At 40.8% G+C, this 12,544-nt stretch overlaps 3 protein-coding genes across 10 annotated transcripts; 2 read left to right on the plus strand and 1 right to left on the minus strand.

The window, feature by feature from the left end:
* Positions 1–82: 82 nt before the first annotated feature.
* On the plus strand, positions 83–3,918 carry P5CDh1 (delta-1-Pyrroline-5-carboxylate dehydrogenase 1). Of its 5 annotated transcripts, none has more exons than XM_015175844.3 (8): positions 83–216; positions 1,312–1,456; positions 1,517–1,978; positions 2,133–2,304; positions 2,371–2,558; positions 2,624–2,846; positions 2,912–3,279; positions 3,347–3,918. In XM_015175844.3, the coding sequence occupies exons 2-8, from the start codon at positions 1,395–1,397 to the stop codon at positions 3,579–3,581; spliced, it is 1,710 nt and encodes a 569-aa protein (XP_015031330.1). In that variant the 5' UTR covers positions 83–216; positions 1,312–1,394; the 3' UTR covers positions 3,582–3,918. The 5 variants fall into 5 exon arrangements, with proteins under 5 accessions (XP_015031330.1, XP_070064650.1, XP_015031327.1 ...); XM_070208549.1 differs by having other exon boundaries at positions 118–135; XM_015175841.2 differs by lacking the exon at positions 83–216 and adding an exon at positions 893–1,092.
* Positions 3,919–5,036: 1,118 nt separating this feature from the next.
* Nopp140 (nucleolar and coiled-body phosphoprotein 1) lies at positions 5,037–9,439 on the minus strand. Of its 4 annotated transcripts, none has more exons than XM_015175176.2 (4): positions 9,220–9,439; positions 7,573–8,973; positions 6,715–6,885; positions 5,037–5,732 (listed from the first exon to the last, which is right to left on the minus strand). In XM_015175176.2, exons 1-4 carry the CDS (start codon positions 9,316–9,318, stop codon positions 5,580–5,582), a joined length of 1,824 nt encoding a protein of 607 aa, XP_015030662.1. In that variant the 5' UTR covers positions 9,319–9,439; the 3' UTR covers positions 5,037–5,579. The 4 variants fall into 4 exon arrangements, with proteins under 4 accessions (XP_015030662.1, XP_002047462.2, XP_032290990.1 ...); XM_002047426.4 differs by having other exon boundaries at positions 5,037–6,426; XM_032435099.2 differs by having other exon boundaries at positions 6,715–6,888.
* A 260-nt stretch (positions 9,440–9,699) lies between these two features.
* LOC6623185 (uncharacterized) lies at positions 9,700–11,675 on the plus strand. Its single transcript, XM_002047427.4, has 4 exons — positions 9,700–9,878; positions 9,930–10,521; positions 10,592–11,288; positions 11,348–11,675. The coding sequence occupies exons 2-4, from the start codon at positions 9,932–9,934 to the stop codon at positions 11,462–11,464; spliced, it is 1,404 nt and encodes a 467-aa protein (XP_002047463.1). The 5' UTR covers positions 9,700–9,878; positions 9,930–9,931; the 3' UTR covers positions 11,465–11,675.
* Positions 11,676–12,544: the final 869 nt, after the last annotated feature.

Below are 12,544 nucleotides of genomic sequence, written 5' to 3' on the forward strand. Positions count from 1 at the left end.
ATTTATGCAATCTAGAGAATAGATACTAGTGCCAAAACTATCGATTGGTATCAGCTGTTCAAAGAAATTAAAATTTAAAAATGAGCACACATAAACACACACACAAACACACCATTCTAACGGATGGATACATAGGTAGGTAGGTAGTCTCGTAAAGGCCAAACAAATACAGACTTCGCGTGCCTTTTGTTCACACCGTTCGCAAAAGCACACAAAGTAAGCGATAATTGATTGTTTTTAAAATTGCAACAAACTTTAAAATAAATAACAATAAAATTTAAGTGTCAGTGCCAAATGGAATATCTAGCGTACATATGCATAAAAAGTGAATGTCAGTGCAAAAACATAACATTGCGTAATGGGGCCACATACAACAAAAACAAATGCATTCAAATTGCGGTTGTGTTAGCGTATATGCATGTATGTGTGTGATGTCTGTCTACTGTGACTGTATATCTAGCTTGCAACTGAGCACCGTTTCAGTTGTGCGCATGTTTTAGTTGGCCTCAAAAAATTGTGACCGTTTGTGACAGCACATACACACAAACATATGTATGTATGTATGTATATTAAACATGCACTTAAGTTGCCGACAGTTCGTTGCTTAAAATCAATTAGTATAAACTACATAAGAAAAATATATAGTTAAGCCCATAAATGTGTGTATCGGGCATACATCTACCAGATTCTTTACAACAAAAACAATGGAAAGTGCTGTCTTCGTATTTTTATAGACACTTCTGGGGTGCTTTTATAGGCTCTCTCACTCTCATTTTCGTTCTCTGTCACACGCTCGGCTTACCCTCGTATTAAATTTAAAAGCAACAACAAGAACTCTCAGCGCACCACACTGTTCTCCTACCCACCCCTTCTAGTGGACAAGTTTCGGCAATTGGAAATTTCCACAGCCGCAACACTGAAAAAACAGCTGATGCTTGTCAAAAATTGGCGCTACCTTAGTATTTGTGCGCACACATATTTGCAAATACTCGTGTGTGTGTATGTGTATCTCAAAAGCTTTAAAAGAAATTCGACGTTTACACAACACTTGCCCAGTTGGCATTGCTTTCGCACGAGACATTGTAATTATACGTAAATGCAAATTTGATTTGTTTTGGTATTTTATTATCTTTAACGTTGAAAGTGGGTGTGTCTCACGTTTGGCTGCTTATCAAGTGTAATCACGCGTCGTTTCGCCTGCTGCCAGCGTCAGACCCCCAATGAACATTTCAAGGTTGCTGATAAACGGTGCTGTTCTATAAATGGAATTAATGAAACTTTTTGTTTGTGTACTATTCTGTTATCTCACAGAGCAACAACATTTTGGTTTTTATATAACAAAGTGACAAGTTAGACAAAACCCCGGACGAACCTAAGCCATTCCCAGCTACAAGATGTTGCGATTCATGCGTAATCTGTCCGCCAGTTCTGCTGTACCACAAACCGCCGTTAGAAGGTGTAATTATATCTATGTTTTAAGTAACCTTAATACTAAAATTTCCCTGCCTTTACGCAGCCTGGGCAGCGTCGTCTTGCAACCAAAACTGAAAGATTTCACTATTTCCAACGAGCCAATCTTAACTTATCGCAAGGACTCAGCGGAGCGCGTGGCACTAAAGCAGGCGCTGGAGACCACCGCCGCAACATGTGAGGAGGTGCCCATTGTTATTGGCGGCAAGGAGTACAAAACGGATAAGGTGATGCATCAGGTGATGCCGCATAACCACGCACACAAGCTGGCGAAGTTCTACTACGCTGACAAGAAGCTCTTGGAGCAGGCTATCAAAACGGCAGTGGAAGCCCAGGTCAAATGGGATCGTGTTCCGCTACCTGAGCGCCTAGCGATTTGGGAGCATGCGGCGGATTTAATGGCGGGCAAATATCGTCAGGCCTTGAATGCAGCAACCATGTTGGGACAGGCCAAAACAGTCATACAAGCGGAAATCGACGCGGCATGCGAGCTTATCGATTTTATACGGTGAGAACATGGATTTTTATAAATTTTGTCGAAATTTTTTTCTGTTTTAAGAAAGGTTGTCCTATCTATTTTCGTGTCTACAATTAATTATTCCTTACATAAATCTTCTTAATATATATGTATGTGAATAACCTTGTTTTTGTTGACTCCACAGAATTCACGCCTTTTTTCTTAAGGAGTGCGTCAAGTATCAACCCATTAGCGAGGACTTGAAGGTCACGAAGAACTCGTTACGTTATCGTGGCATTGATGGTTTTATAGCCGCAGTCAGTCCATTCAACTTTACCGCCATTGGCGGCAACTTGGCCTACACGCCCGCATTGATGGTATATTCTTGAATATTCTTTCAACGACTTGTTTCATTGTCTATTTTCTATTTCTCTGTGCTGCAGGGCAACGCTGTGCTGTGGAAGCCCTCGGACACGGCTCTGTTGTCCAATTGGCGTATATTCAATATTATGCGCGAAGCTGGCGTGCCCGATGGGGTGGTCAACTTTGTGCCTGCGGATGGGCCAGTCTTTGGGGATACTATAACCGCCTCACCCCACCTTGCGGGTATCAATTTCACCGGCTCAGTGCCGTAAGTATTCTTTTTGTGTGATACATTTTATTGATTTTCATAACTGAAATCGTTTCAATACACAGCACATTCAATCGACTGTGGAAGCAGGTCGGTGACAACCTCGATAAATATGTTAACTTTCCGCGCCTTATTGGCGAATGTGGTGGCAAAAATTTCCACTTTGTGCACTCGTCAGCAGATGTGCAGTCGGTGGTTACATCCACATTACGATCAGCCTTCGAGTATAGCGGTCAGAAGTGTTCCGCCTGTTCGCGCATGTATGTGCCGGAGTCATTATGGCCGGATGTAAGCATTTGGGGTATAATTTCAATAAATGTTCGGTATAATATTGATTTTATTTTTGCCTGCAGATCAAATCGGGACTGTTGTGCGAAGTGAAGAAACTCAAGATCGATGATGTGCAGGACATGAGCACCTTCACATCGGCTGTTATTGATGACAAAGCATTTAAACGCATTACGGGCTACATTGAGCATGCCAAAAAGAGTCCTAATTTGGAGATCCTTGCTGGTGGCACTTATTCCGACGCCAAGGGCTACTTTATCGATCCAACCATAGTGCAAACCAAGGATCCGAAGGATCGCATTATGACTGAGGAAATCTTTGGACCCCTGATTACTATTTATGTATATAAGGATGCCGATTTGTATGATACCATGAAACTGGTGCATACCTCAACGCAATTTGCACTAACCGGCGCTGTGTTTGGACAGGACGAGTAAGTGTCAACAATCCACAAACACCTAACTGATCAATCTAAACATATATACAATTACGATTTGTAGAAGCTTTATCAACTGTGCTTTGGAGGAATTCAAAATGTCGGCTGGAAATTTCTACATCAATGACAAGTCCACTGGATCCGTAGTGGGTCAACAGCCATTTGGCGGCGGCCGCAAGTCGGGCACCAATGACAAAGCAGGCGGACCGCATTATATACTTCGCTGGACGTCGCCTCAGTCTATTAAAGAGACATTTGTGCCTCTGCGTGACATAAATTATCCGTACATGTCCGATTAAGATAGAAGAGAGCAAATTAGAAAACGACAGGAATCTCATTTAAACTACTAACTCATTTATAAATATAAAGGGAATGTATATGTATTTTGTTGAACTATTTTTAACACGTACCTTTCTCCCTAACAGCCCCTAGTTAACCGACACATTTGTATGTAGTTAAACGATATATCAAATCTCTGCTGTATTTTTCTCGCCTCGAACAACCAAATGCCGAAAGATGTAAAATTGATATGCTGATTACATTTAAAACTCACACACAGAAACCTAATGTAACTCGAATTATAAAATATGTTTTTAATTACAAAGTAAAGTTTTTGAACCGATTGTGATTATTTAATTATATAATTTCATAATTATTTGATTTGAATCGGCTTTGTTGTCATACCCAACGCAATAAAGTTACACGTAGTTACTATTGCTTATATACCTATATATACCGCTTAATGTATATATAGCAAAGTATGCATACACTATACATACAAGCAAACTACTTGACAATACCACTTGAATACTAAATGTGAACAAACAAATATGAAAAATACAAAGTTACATAAACACAAAATTGAAGTTCATTCAAATAAATATATAAATTCAAAATTATTGTAAAATTTTTAATTGCATTACCCGAAGGTGAGTGCAATTGAAGCAACCGATTTTAAGCTTCTTAATAGTGTGAGTTTATTTAAAATTAAGCTGTGTATAGGATTATTGTCGTCAATATTTAAGTTAGCAAAGAATGTCGAACCCATTCTAGCGATTCATGAGGCCTGGTTTCCACACTTATGAAACCAGATTTTGAAGATTTGAAATTCACTTGTTACAATTATTTGGATGCATGGTAATTTATACTTGAATTTCGGTTCGGCTGCCAGCTGCTCGGATTTTAACACCTCGCATTTACCCGAATGTTTTTGTTGTCGGCAATCCACTTGGAGACTTGCAAGATGAGTTCCATATATGAAGCGTGTTCCTTTTTTTTTTTTTTTGTTGTTTTGCTCAGCTTAGTTGTAGCAGGCGTTCAATTTATTAGTTAAAGCATATTTAAGTTGCATGAGAAATTCAACAATTAGTTTTATAAAATAACACAATGGCTGCTCCACACCATCCACGTTCGCCTTTTACTCCCTGCTGCACATCGATTGCTACACAAACGGATAGCTTGCCGGATCTGTTCGAATTGTTATATTGCGACGATAAAATGGTCTGGGAGACATCGTACAATGGAGCTGCTGAATATACACCTACCCCAAAGGTTAATAACCAGTCCGTTAGTACTTTCCCATTGAAATATGGTAATTGCATCAAATTTGATTAATATTCATTTGTTTTTTAGAGGTGTAGCAGGTGTCTTCTTTTTGTCAAAGAAGCAGATAAGTTGGCCAAAGCTCCAAGCACCACCAGCGAATTTAATCCATTGAATCCCATGAAAACAGCATCACGACTCGCCAACAAATCTCAAATTATACAGTACTATCAAGTAATTATAATTGTGGCTATAGTCACTCTTGTTGTTAATTGGATTGCAGACGCATTGTAAATACTCCACCCACAATTGTTGTTTCATACGTTTATTACACATAATTCACGTTTTCACTCTATCAACTAAATTTGTAGTTGTTTTTAGCTTTTGATTTACAAGCATAAGTTTTATGTAGCATAGTAACTTATTATAATAATTAAGTTTTATGCGTTCTTTTTTTTTATTATTATTATTTTATTTTTATGCACCGATGTTCAGTAAAGCAAACAAGAATCGAATTTACAAAGTAAAAGAAAAAAATTTTGCAGCGAAATTCAATTGGAACATGAAACATAGTTTTTATAAAGATTTACTGAACACCGATTCATAAGATAGTCAAGTCAAGTAGAAGCGATAATAAACATAATATTGAAAACTTGACGATGGGTTATATGAACCAAGTTGGTTTGGCTTTTTACAAACTAAATATTTTTAAATTTATGTATTAAAATATGCATATGTTATGTGGTAACATAAATCTAGTCAAATTTGATTGAATTGACGCCCGTGTCAATTTGACCGCCCCGATAGCTGCCGCGCTTCTTTTTGGTCTTTTCATGTTTGAAGGATTTGCCGCGCGTGAATTTTAGATCCTTATTGGCGCGCTCTCCCCAAGAACCGGCAGCATTTTTCTATTTTGTTTTTTAATATATATATAAATATATATATTATATAAAAATTTGTATTATTATTTGTATATAACATGTTGTTTTGCGAGTGTTTGTGTGTGCTTGTGTGTGTATGTTGTAGACTCCATTCAACACCAAATCCAGAAATTACATTCTATAATAATGGTATTGAAATATTGTCAAAAATATTGGAACGCTATTCCACATTATTTGTATCCTATTATGGGCTGGTTTTCTGGCGTCGTGTGCTTTGTAAATGCCTTAGCTAATTTAGATATTAATTATCAAAAGTAATTTTCTTATTTTGTTTTGACGCCGAATCGAAAGATTTATTGCCAAATCCACCGCCGCGTCCGCCGCCACCACGTCCAAAGCCACCGCGTCCACCACGGTCGCCGCCACCACGTCCGAATCCACCGCGTCCACCACGGTCGCCGCCACCGCGTCCGAATCCGCCGCGACCACCACGATCGCCGCCGCCGCCACGACCGAAACCACCACGACCGCCACCACCACCGCGTCCACCGCGCTGTCCATCAAAGGACTTTCGCTCGAAGCCGCCAAAGCTCTTGCGCTCGCCGCCTTCCTCGCCGTTTTGCTTATTGCTGTCCCACTTGCTACGATCCGGACGGCCGGCAAAGCCAGAGCCTCCGCGTCCACGTGGTCCATTACTAAACTTCTTGAAGCCACCGCCGTCCTAGAATAGATCGCCACAAAATGGTTAAACACAAATTAGCCAAGCCCTGCAGCAAATGGCAAATGCAAATACAAATTCAGATAAGGAAAAGGCAAGTGCCACAAAATGATTTGAGTTTGGAAGGTGCTTTTGCTAATTTGTGTGTAACCCCCTGCCACTGCCTAACTAAAACCTACCCGTCCACACAACGGGCGGCTGTCTATATGTTTGTGTCCCACATACACACACACACACACACACAGCACCAACAAACTGCGCGCCACACTCAAATGCATTTGTGGCACTTACCTTTGCCTCAAAGGACATGTCCTGAACGCGTGAATCCACAAGAACCTCCTCGGTCCGCACACGCCGGAAAGGCGATCTACGACGTCCCCCACTGCTGTTGTTCAACTGTTTGTTGTTGCTGCTGTTGTTGTTGTTGTTAGCATTGTGGGGCGTGGAGGTGAAACCATTGTGCTGCTGTGTGTTTGCCAAATAGTTAACATGGTTAATTGAATGCCAAATACGTTTAAAGATTGGGCGCAGACAGTGTCCTTTTAGTATTCCAATCGGCAGTCACTCAAGGAATTAAATCCGTATAAATATATAAAAATGCTTGTCCGCACGATTGACTAATCACCAAATTGTATCCTCAACCTTTGGGGTTGTTTAGATCACCTTCAATTGTCATTATTCCCGTTTGATCCGACTGATCCTTAAATTCAGATGGAACTTGCTCCTCCTCATGTCCAAGCGATCGTTGCATATCGAACGCGAAGTTAAAAAAATAAAACCTGTCTAGAGTATGCCTATCTACGTAGGGCAAAGAGAGAGAGAGAAGACAACGAACTAACAATGATCCGAGGATCAGACTTGAAATCATTATGAGAGGCCAGAAATAACTTAATTTAGTCAAAAACTATTAAATTTTCTAAATTCGAAACTTATCTCATTGACTTCAATCCCATTTATAGGTGAGCACTCACTGCTAATTGCTGATGTGGTGAAACAATTTCGAATGAGTGTTAGAGTCCAGGGACTCACTCATACAGTAGCATAAGATTTATTATATTTTAGTAAGAGACCCGTTGCTCAAATCGGAATCACCAAAAACTCAAATATTTGCATTGTTCTGCCCATTCCCTTAGATGTTTGCTAACTCACCTGTTGTTCGCCCGATTTGACAAAATTGTTGTACTTTTTGTTGGGTGTTGCCTCATCCGCATCACCGCCGCTGAACTTGCGCTTCTTGCCGGCCCCATTGGCCGCTGGCTGTTGCTTATTGGGCTTCACCTCGCCCGATTCTTCGCTGTCGCTGTCGCTATCACTGCTCTCCTGTTTTTTGGCCGGTGCAGGTTTTTTCTTAGCTGCCGGCTCATCGTCTTCGGAAGAGGAGCTATCGGAACTGTCATTCTTTTTGGCCGCCGGCTTTGCAACTGGCTTGGCTGCTGGTTTGGCTGGCTCCTCGTCATCGGAATCATCTTCGGATGAAGATTCCTCCTTTTTAGCAGGTGCAGCGCTCTTCTTGACAGCGGGCTTGACTGCAGCTTTTTCATCTTCTGAGCTACTGTCCTCGGATGAGTCCTCAGAATCAGCCTTGGCCGCGGGTTTTTTAGCTGGCGTCACGGGAGCCTTTACTGCCGCTTTCTTGGGCGCTGCTTCTTCGTCTGAAGAGGATTCAGAGCTAGATTCTGCTGCTTTCTTGGCCGGCGCTGCCTTAATGGGTGAAGCCTTTGGCGGTTCCTCCTCATCGGAAGACTCATCACTGCTGGACGCGGCTGCCTTCTTGGCAGGAGTTGGCTTTACCGGTGTCTTAGCAGACGCTGCTGGTTTCTTTTGCTCCTCTTCAGAGTCACTGCTTTCGCTACTGCTGGATGCAGCTTTTTTAGCTACCGGCTTAGCAGGTGCTGCTGGTGCCTTCTTTTGCGGTTCTCCTTCACTTGAACTGTCTTCCTCGCTGCTAGATTCGGCTGCATTCTTAATCGTGGGCTTGGCAGCTGGCTTAACGGCAGTAGCGCTCTTAGCGGGCTCATCATCGGAGGAGTCATCACTGCTGGAGGATGCAGCGGCCTTCTTGGGCTGAGCTGCCTTTCCTGTCGGCTTTGCTGGAGCAGCCGCTGGTTTCGTCTGTTTCTTCTTCTCTTCTTCCTCCTCATCAGAGTCACTGCCTTCGCTGCTGGTATATGTGGGCTTGGGCGTCTCAGCCGCCGTTTTCTTTGCAACAGCAGGAGCTGGTTTTTTGGCCGGCTCCTCGTCGCTAGAACTGTCCCCACTGCTTGAAGATGCAGCCGCCTTCTTTGCAGGCACAGCCTTCACTGGTGACTTTTTGACAGGCTGCTCTTCCTCAGAGTCTTCTTCGCTGCTAGAGGAGGCAGCATTTTTAGCAGAATTACCATTTGTGTTTCCGTTGGCTGTCGGCTTTTTGACCTCGACTTCATCTTCGTCGCTGTCGCTGTCGTCACTGTCCGATTTAGTTTTTTTCACAGGCGGTATCTTTTGTGACGTTTTGCTTTGATAAAAAGCCAAGATTTCTGTCAGCGACGGCGTGTTCTTTCCCACAGTGGGCTATAAATGCAAAAAGAAAAGCATTACTGAAAAGTTGTTGGGTTATGAGAACACGTGCTTTCAGCGTGGCGCATTGAAAGGTGCCAAACCATTTAGTAGGCGGCATTTGCTTTCCAATAGAAATCACAATTTATCGATTGCACACATTTGATATTGGCCGAAGCGGTAGTCTCATGCGCACGCATGCACTCAAATTGCATTGCATAAAAAAAATAAATAAAAAAAAAGGTATGTACTACAGCTTACCACTTTTGCTTTCTGCTCAAACACTTTCGCTAGGTTCTTGTCTTTTGTCTTCAGATACTCATGCACTATGGCATCGGTCAATTTTTGTAATTCTGTCATTTTAGTGACTATTTCACGATTTCTTTATTATTTCTCACAAAAATCTAGCAACGACTAACTCGTTGCAGTCACAATAAAAGGCATGGAATTGGACAACGCACACACACGTGTTGTTTCGATATATTTTACACACTCGATATATTCTTGGTAATGCGACTCTTAATTTTACAGCACCGGCAAAACAGTGCTGGTAAATACAGCCTTTATTGCGCATTCCAGATTTATTGTAACCTACTCAGTATATCATTTATGAGGTGTATTATTCATTCGTTTCACGTGTTATTAACAATTCACACCATGAAAATGATATGCTATAATAAATATTTAATTAGCCAAACCAGCAAATACTAAAGATAGTTCACATTTTAGTAGTTCGATTAAAGTCGCTCCGAACATAGCTTCACAACTCTATTGTTCAACACTGCTTGCAAACAGCTGTCGTACATTTTGTTTGTTATGAGGCGACTTTTTATAAACTTTGTTTCGTCTTAGCCAAAACAAACAGGCATAAACTCGAACTCTTTAAAATAGTAAGCGGTTGAGGCGAAAAGCGTTATTGGGTATGTACAATTATTTAACCAAAATTTAAATGCTAATATCAAAATTTACAGCCATGGCCGATGAGCCGTCGGATGCGATTGCCACGCCCCCGACGCCCAGCGAACAAACGCCCTATATATTTAAACTTAACAATGATTGCCTGGAATGTATATTTGAGCGTCTGCAGGATCTTCGCAGCGAGGTAGCATTTGCCAGAGTTTGCCAACGATTTCAATGGATATGCTTAAACCGATGGCGCGGCTCACATGCTTACGATCAGCTCGATATGGAGAAGTGGCGCGAATTGTTGCCAAACTATGAGGATCTGTGCTATTTTATTAAACAAATGCGTCCCTTTATAAGGCACATGACTGTGTCGAGCTGTCTGTGCACCTTATTAAAGGACTTGGACGAAATGCAAATTTATGTGCTGCCCAATGTAACCAGCTTCTATTATGATCCAGAAGATATGGATTGTTATCCATCGGATCGGAGCATATGCAAAATGGCTAAAATGATGCCAAATTTGCTACGATTGCGTCTAACGACACCTATTCAGGGGCGTTATCTGTCCAACTTTCGACATCTGCAGGAACTTCATTTGTACGAGGATCAGCATAAGGCATATGAATTGCAGCAGGAATATCTGGATGAGATCTGCAGGTAAGTGAAAGCCATTCGAAACCAGCAAATGAATTAACATATAACAAAATCTTCTTTTCGATTTTCGCAGTCAATTGCTTAATCTGCAAGTGCTGGACATACGCATGTATGATGTTATAAGCAAACTGCGTCTCAATAATTGCGTGGACTACCTACAGAATCTCAGCATCTTAAAGCTTAACTTGGCCACATTAAAATCGGTTTTAACAGAGGTGCTAAAGCTGCCAGCGCTTAAACAGTTGGTGGTTCTACTGGACACCGAGTGGTGCATACCACCAATGGCTAGTGTGGACAGTTACGATCACAAAATTCGCGAAGTACGAGAATTCTATGATATAATGGAGCGCAAGGCACAGGATATTATAGGCGTTGCGGTCGATGGCTATTATATGCCTCTGGAGCCTGGCTGGGATGCGGATTTATCAATTTGGTCACATCGAAAGCTACAGCGTTTGGCAATTTGTAGCTGGACACATGCCGTTGACTTTCTGGAGCGGTATACCTGCATGACAAATCTTCAGCTGCTCTGCCTGCGCAACTGGACATATTTGTGCGATGATATTCTACTCAAATTCATTGAACTGTGTCCACATCTACATCATCTTGATGTGTCCTATTGTCGGGAACTGACGCCCAATTTTCTGCAACGCGCACTCAACATTTTGAAGCAGCGCGAACCAAACAAACAGAATAATAAATTCATGCGCACACAACCACTACTAATCTATTATGTTCTATGTGGTTTCGAAGATTATGTTGATGTGAAGGTAGGTGAAGGGTATTGATTAAATGTTGGAGCTTTGTTTAAAAATAAATTTCATTGCAGGAGCTTAAACATTCACCAGAATACAAGGAATACATAATGTTTATGGACGCCTTTCCTGTTAGCTCTGAACGGGGCCTCAGTTTCGTAGATCGCGGATATCAGTTTGACTTTGAGTAAAACGGCCGGCAGCCAAATTCTTTTGTACATAACAAACAACTCATCAGTTATTGTAAATTCTCTAGTTTCGTGACATACATATATTGTAAATTTATGTTTTGTGTTAAGCAACAGACAAACAACAAACATATTGCAGACACAGCATTATTAATTATGTACATAAAGTTCTATGTACAATTTATTAAAGTTCCCTTAAATGCAAGCATTGAAATCTTATTCTGTTATTATTTATACTTTTATTTTATTGCACTGTCGGCTAACGCATTTCTGAGGGTACATACAAATCCATGCATAACATTTAAAATTGTTAGTGATGTGTAGTGGAGTCCGGGTATTTGAAATTGCCCGATTTTGTGTTGAGCTATCGATAAATATACAACTCTGGTTAAGGGCTGTATCGATAGAAAGTACTTGTCAAATTCCTATTACACTCATTATTCCAGGGTCCTTCAAAAATTGGGAACTTTTCGTTTAAAATTATGAGCGAAAAGCAAATAAAAAGCCCCTTAGGGGGAATAGGCAGTACAAACATCTTAAAATTCATCAACGCTGAACTCAATACTCCACAGGTAAGTCCACAAATATGTTTTCTATAAATATTTAAAAGTTCTGTTTCTTAGAACAAAGTTTTACTGGGCTTGGGAGTAGTCGCTGGCGCTGGTGCTTTTGGATATATAACATACGTACGCCACAAGTACGAGCGTCTCGGTTATTACATGGCGTTAAGGGAGGATGGACGCACAGAGTTCATTAAAAAGACATCCAATTGGGAAACGTGAAAGTCACTTGCATTTTGCTATACTTTAATCAAAAATTTTAAAGGATGCCTTGTATTGCAACCTTAATTTTCAAATTACTTTAGAATATCCTTAAGAGTTTCCTGGATTTGTTAAAACAGATGAGCCATCAAATTGTATAAATAATTATAATCTTGATAATTACAAGAATTAAATATCAAACATTTACTTTACGCGGATGCGTCTTTTTTTCGTTCCCTGTTATATTTTAATGACGTTAAATTAATTTAAATCGTATAACTTACCAGATACTTAAAATGACACACGAAAAACCTTGCGCCGT

Source organism: Drosophila virilis, chromosome 3, assembly GCF_030788295.1.
Source record: "Drosophila virilis strain 15010-1051.87 chromosome 3, Dvir_AGI_RSII-ME, whole genome shotgun sequence".
In the NCBI taxonomy this organism is placed as follows: Eukaryota; Metazoa; Arthropoda; class Insecta; order Diptera; family Drosophilidae; genus Drosophila; species Drosophila virilis.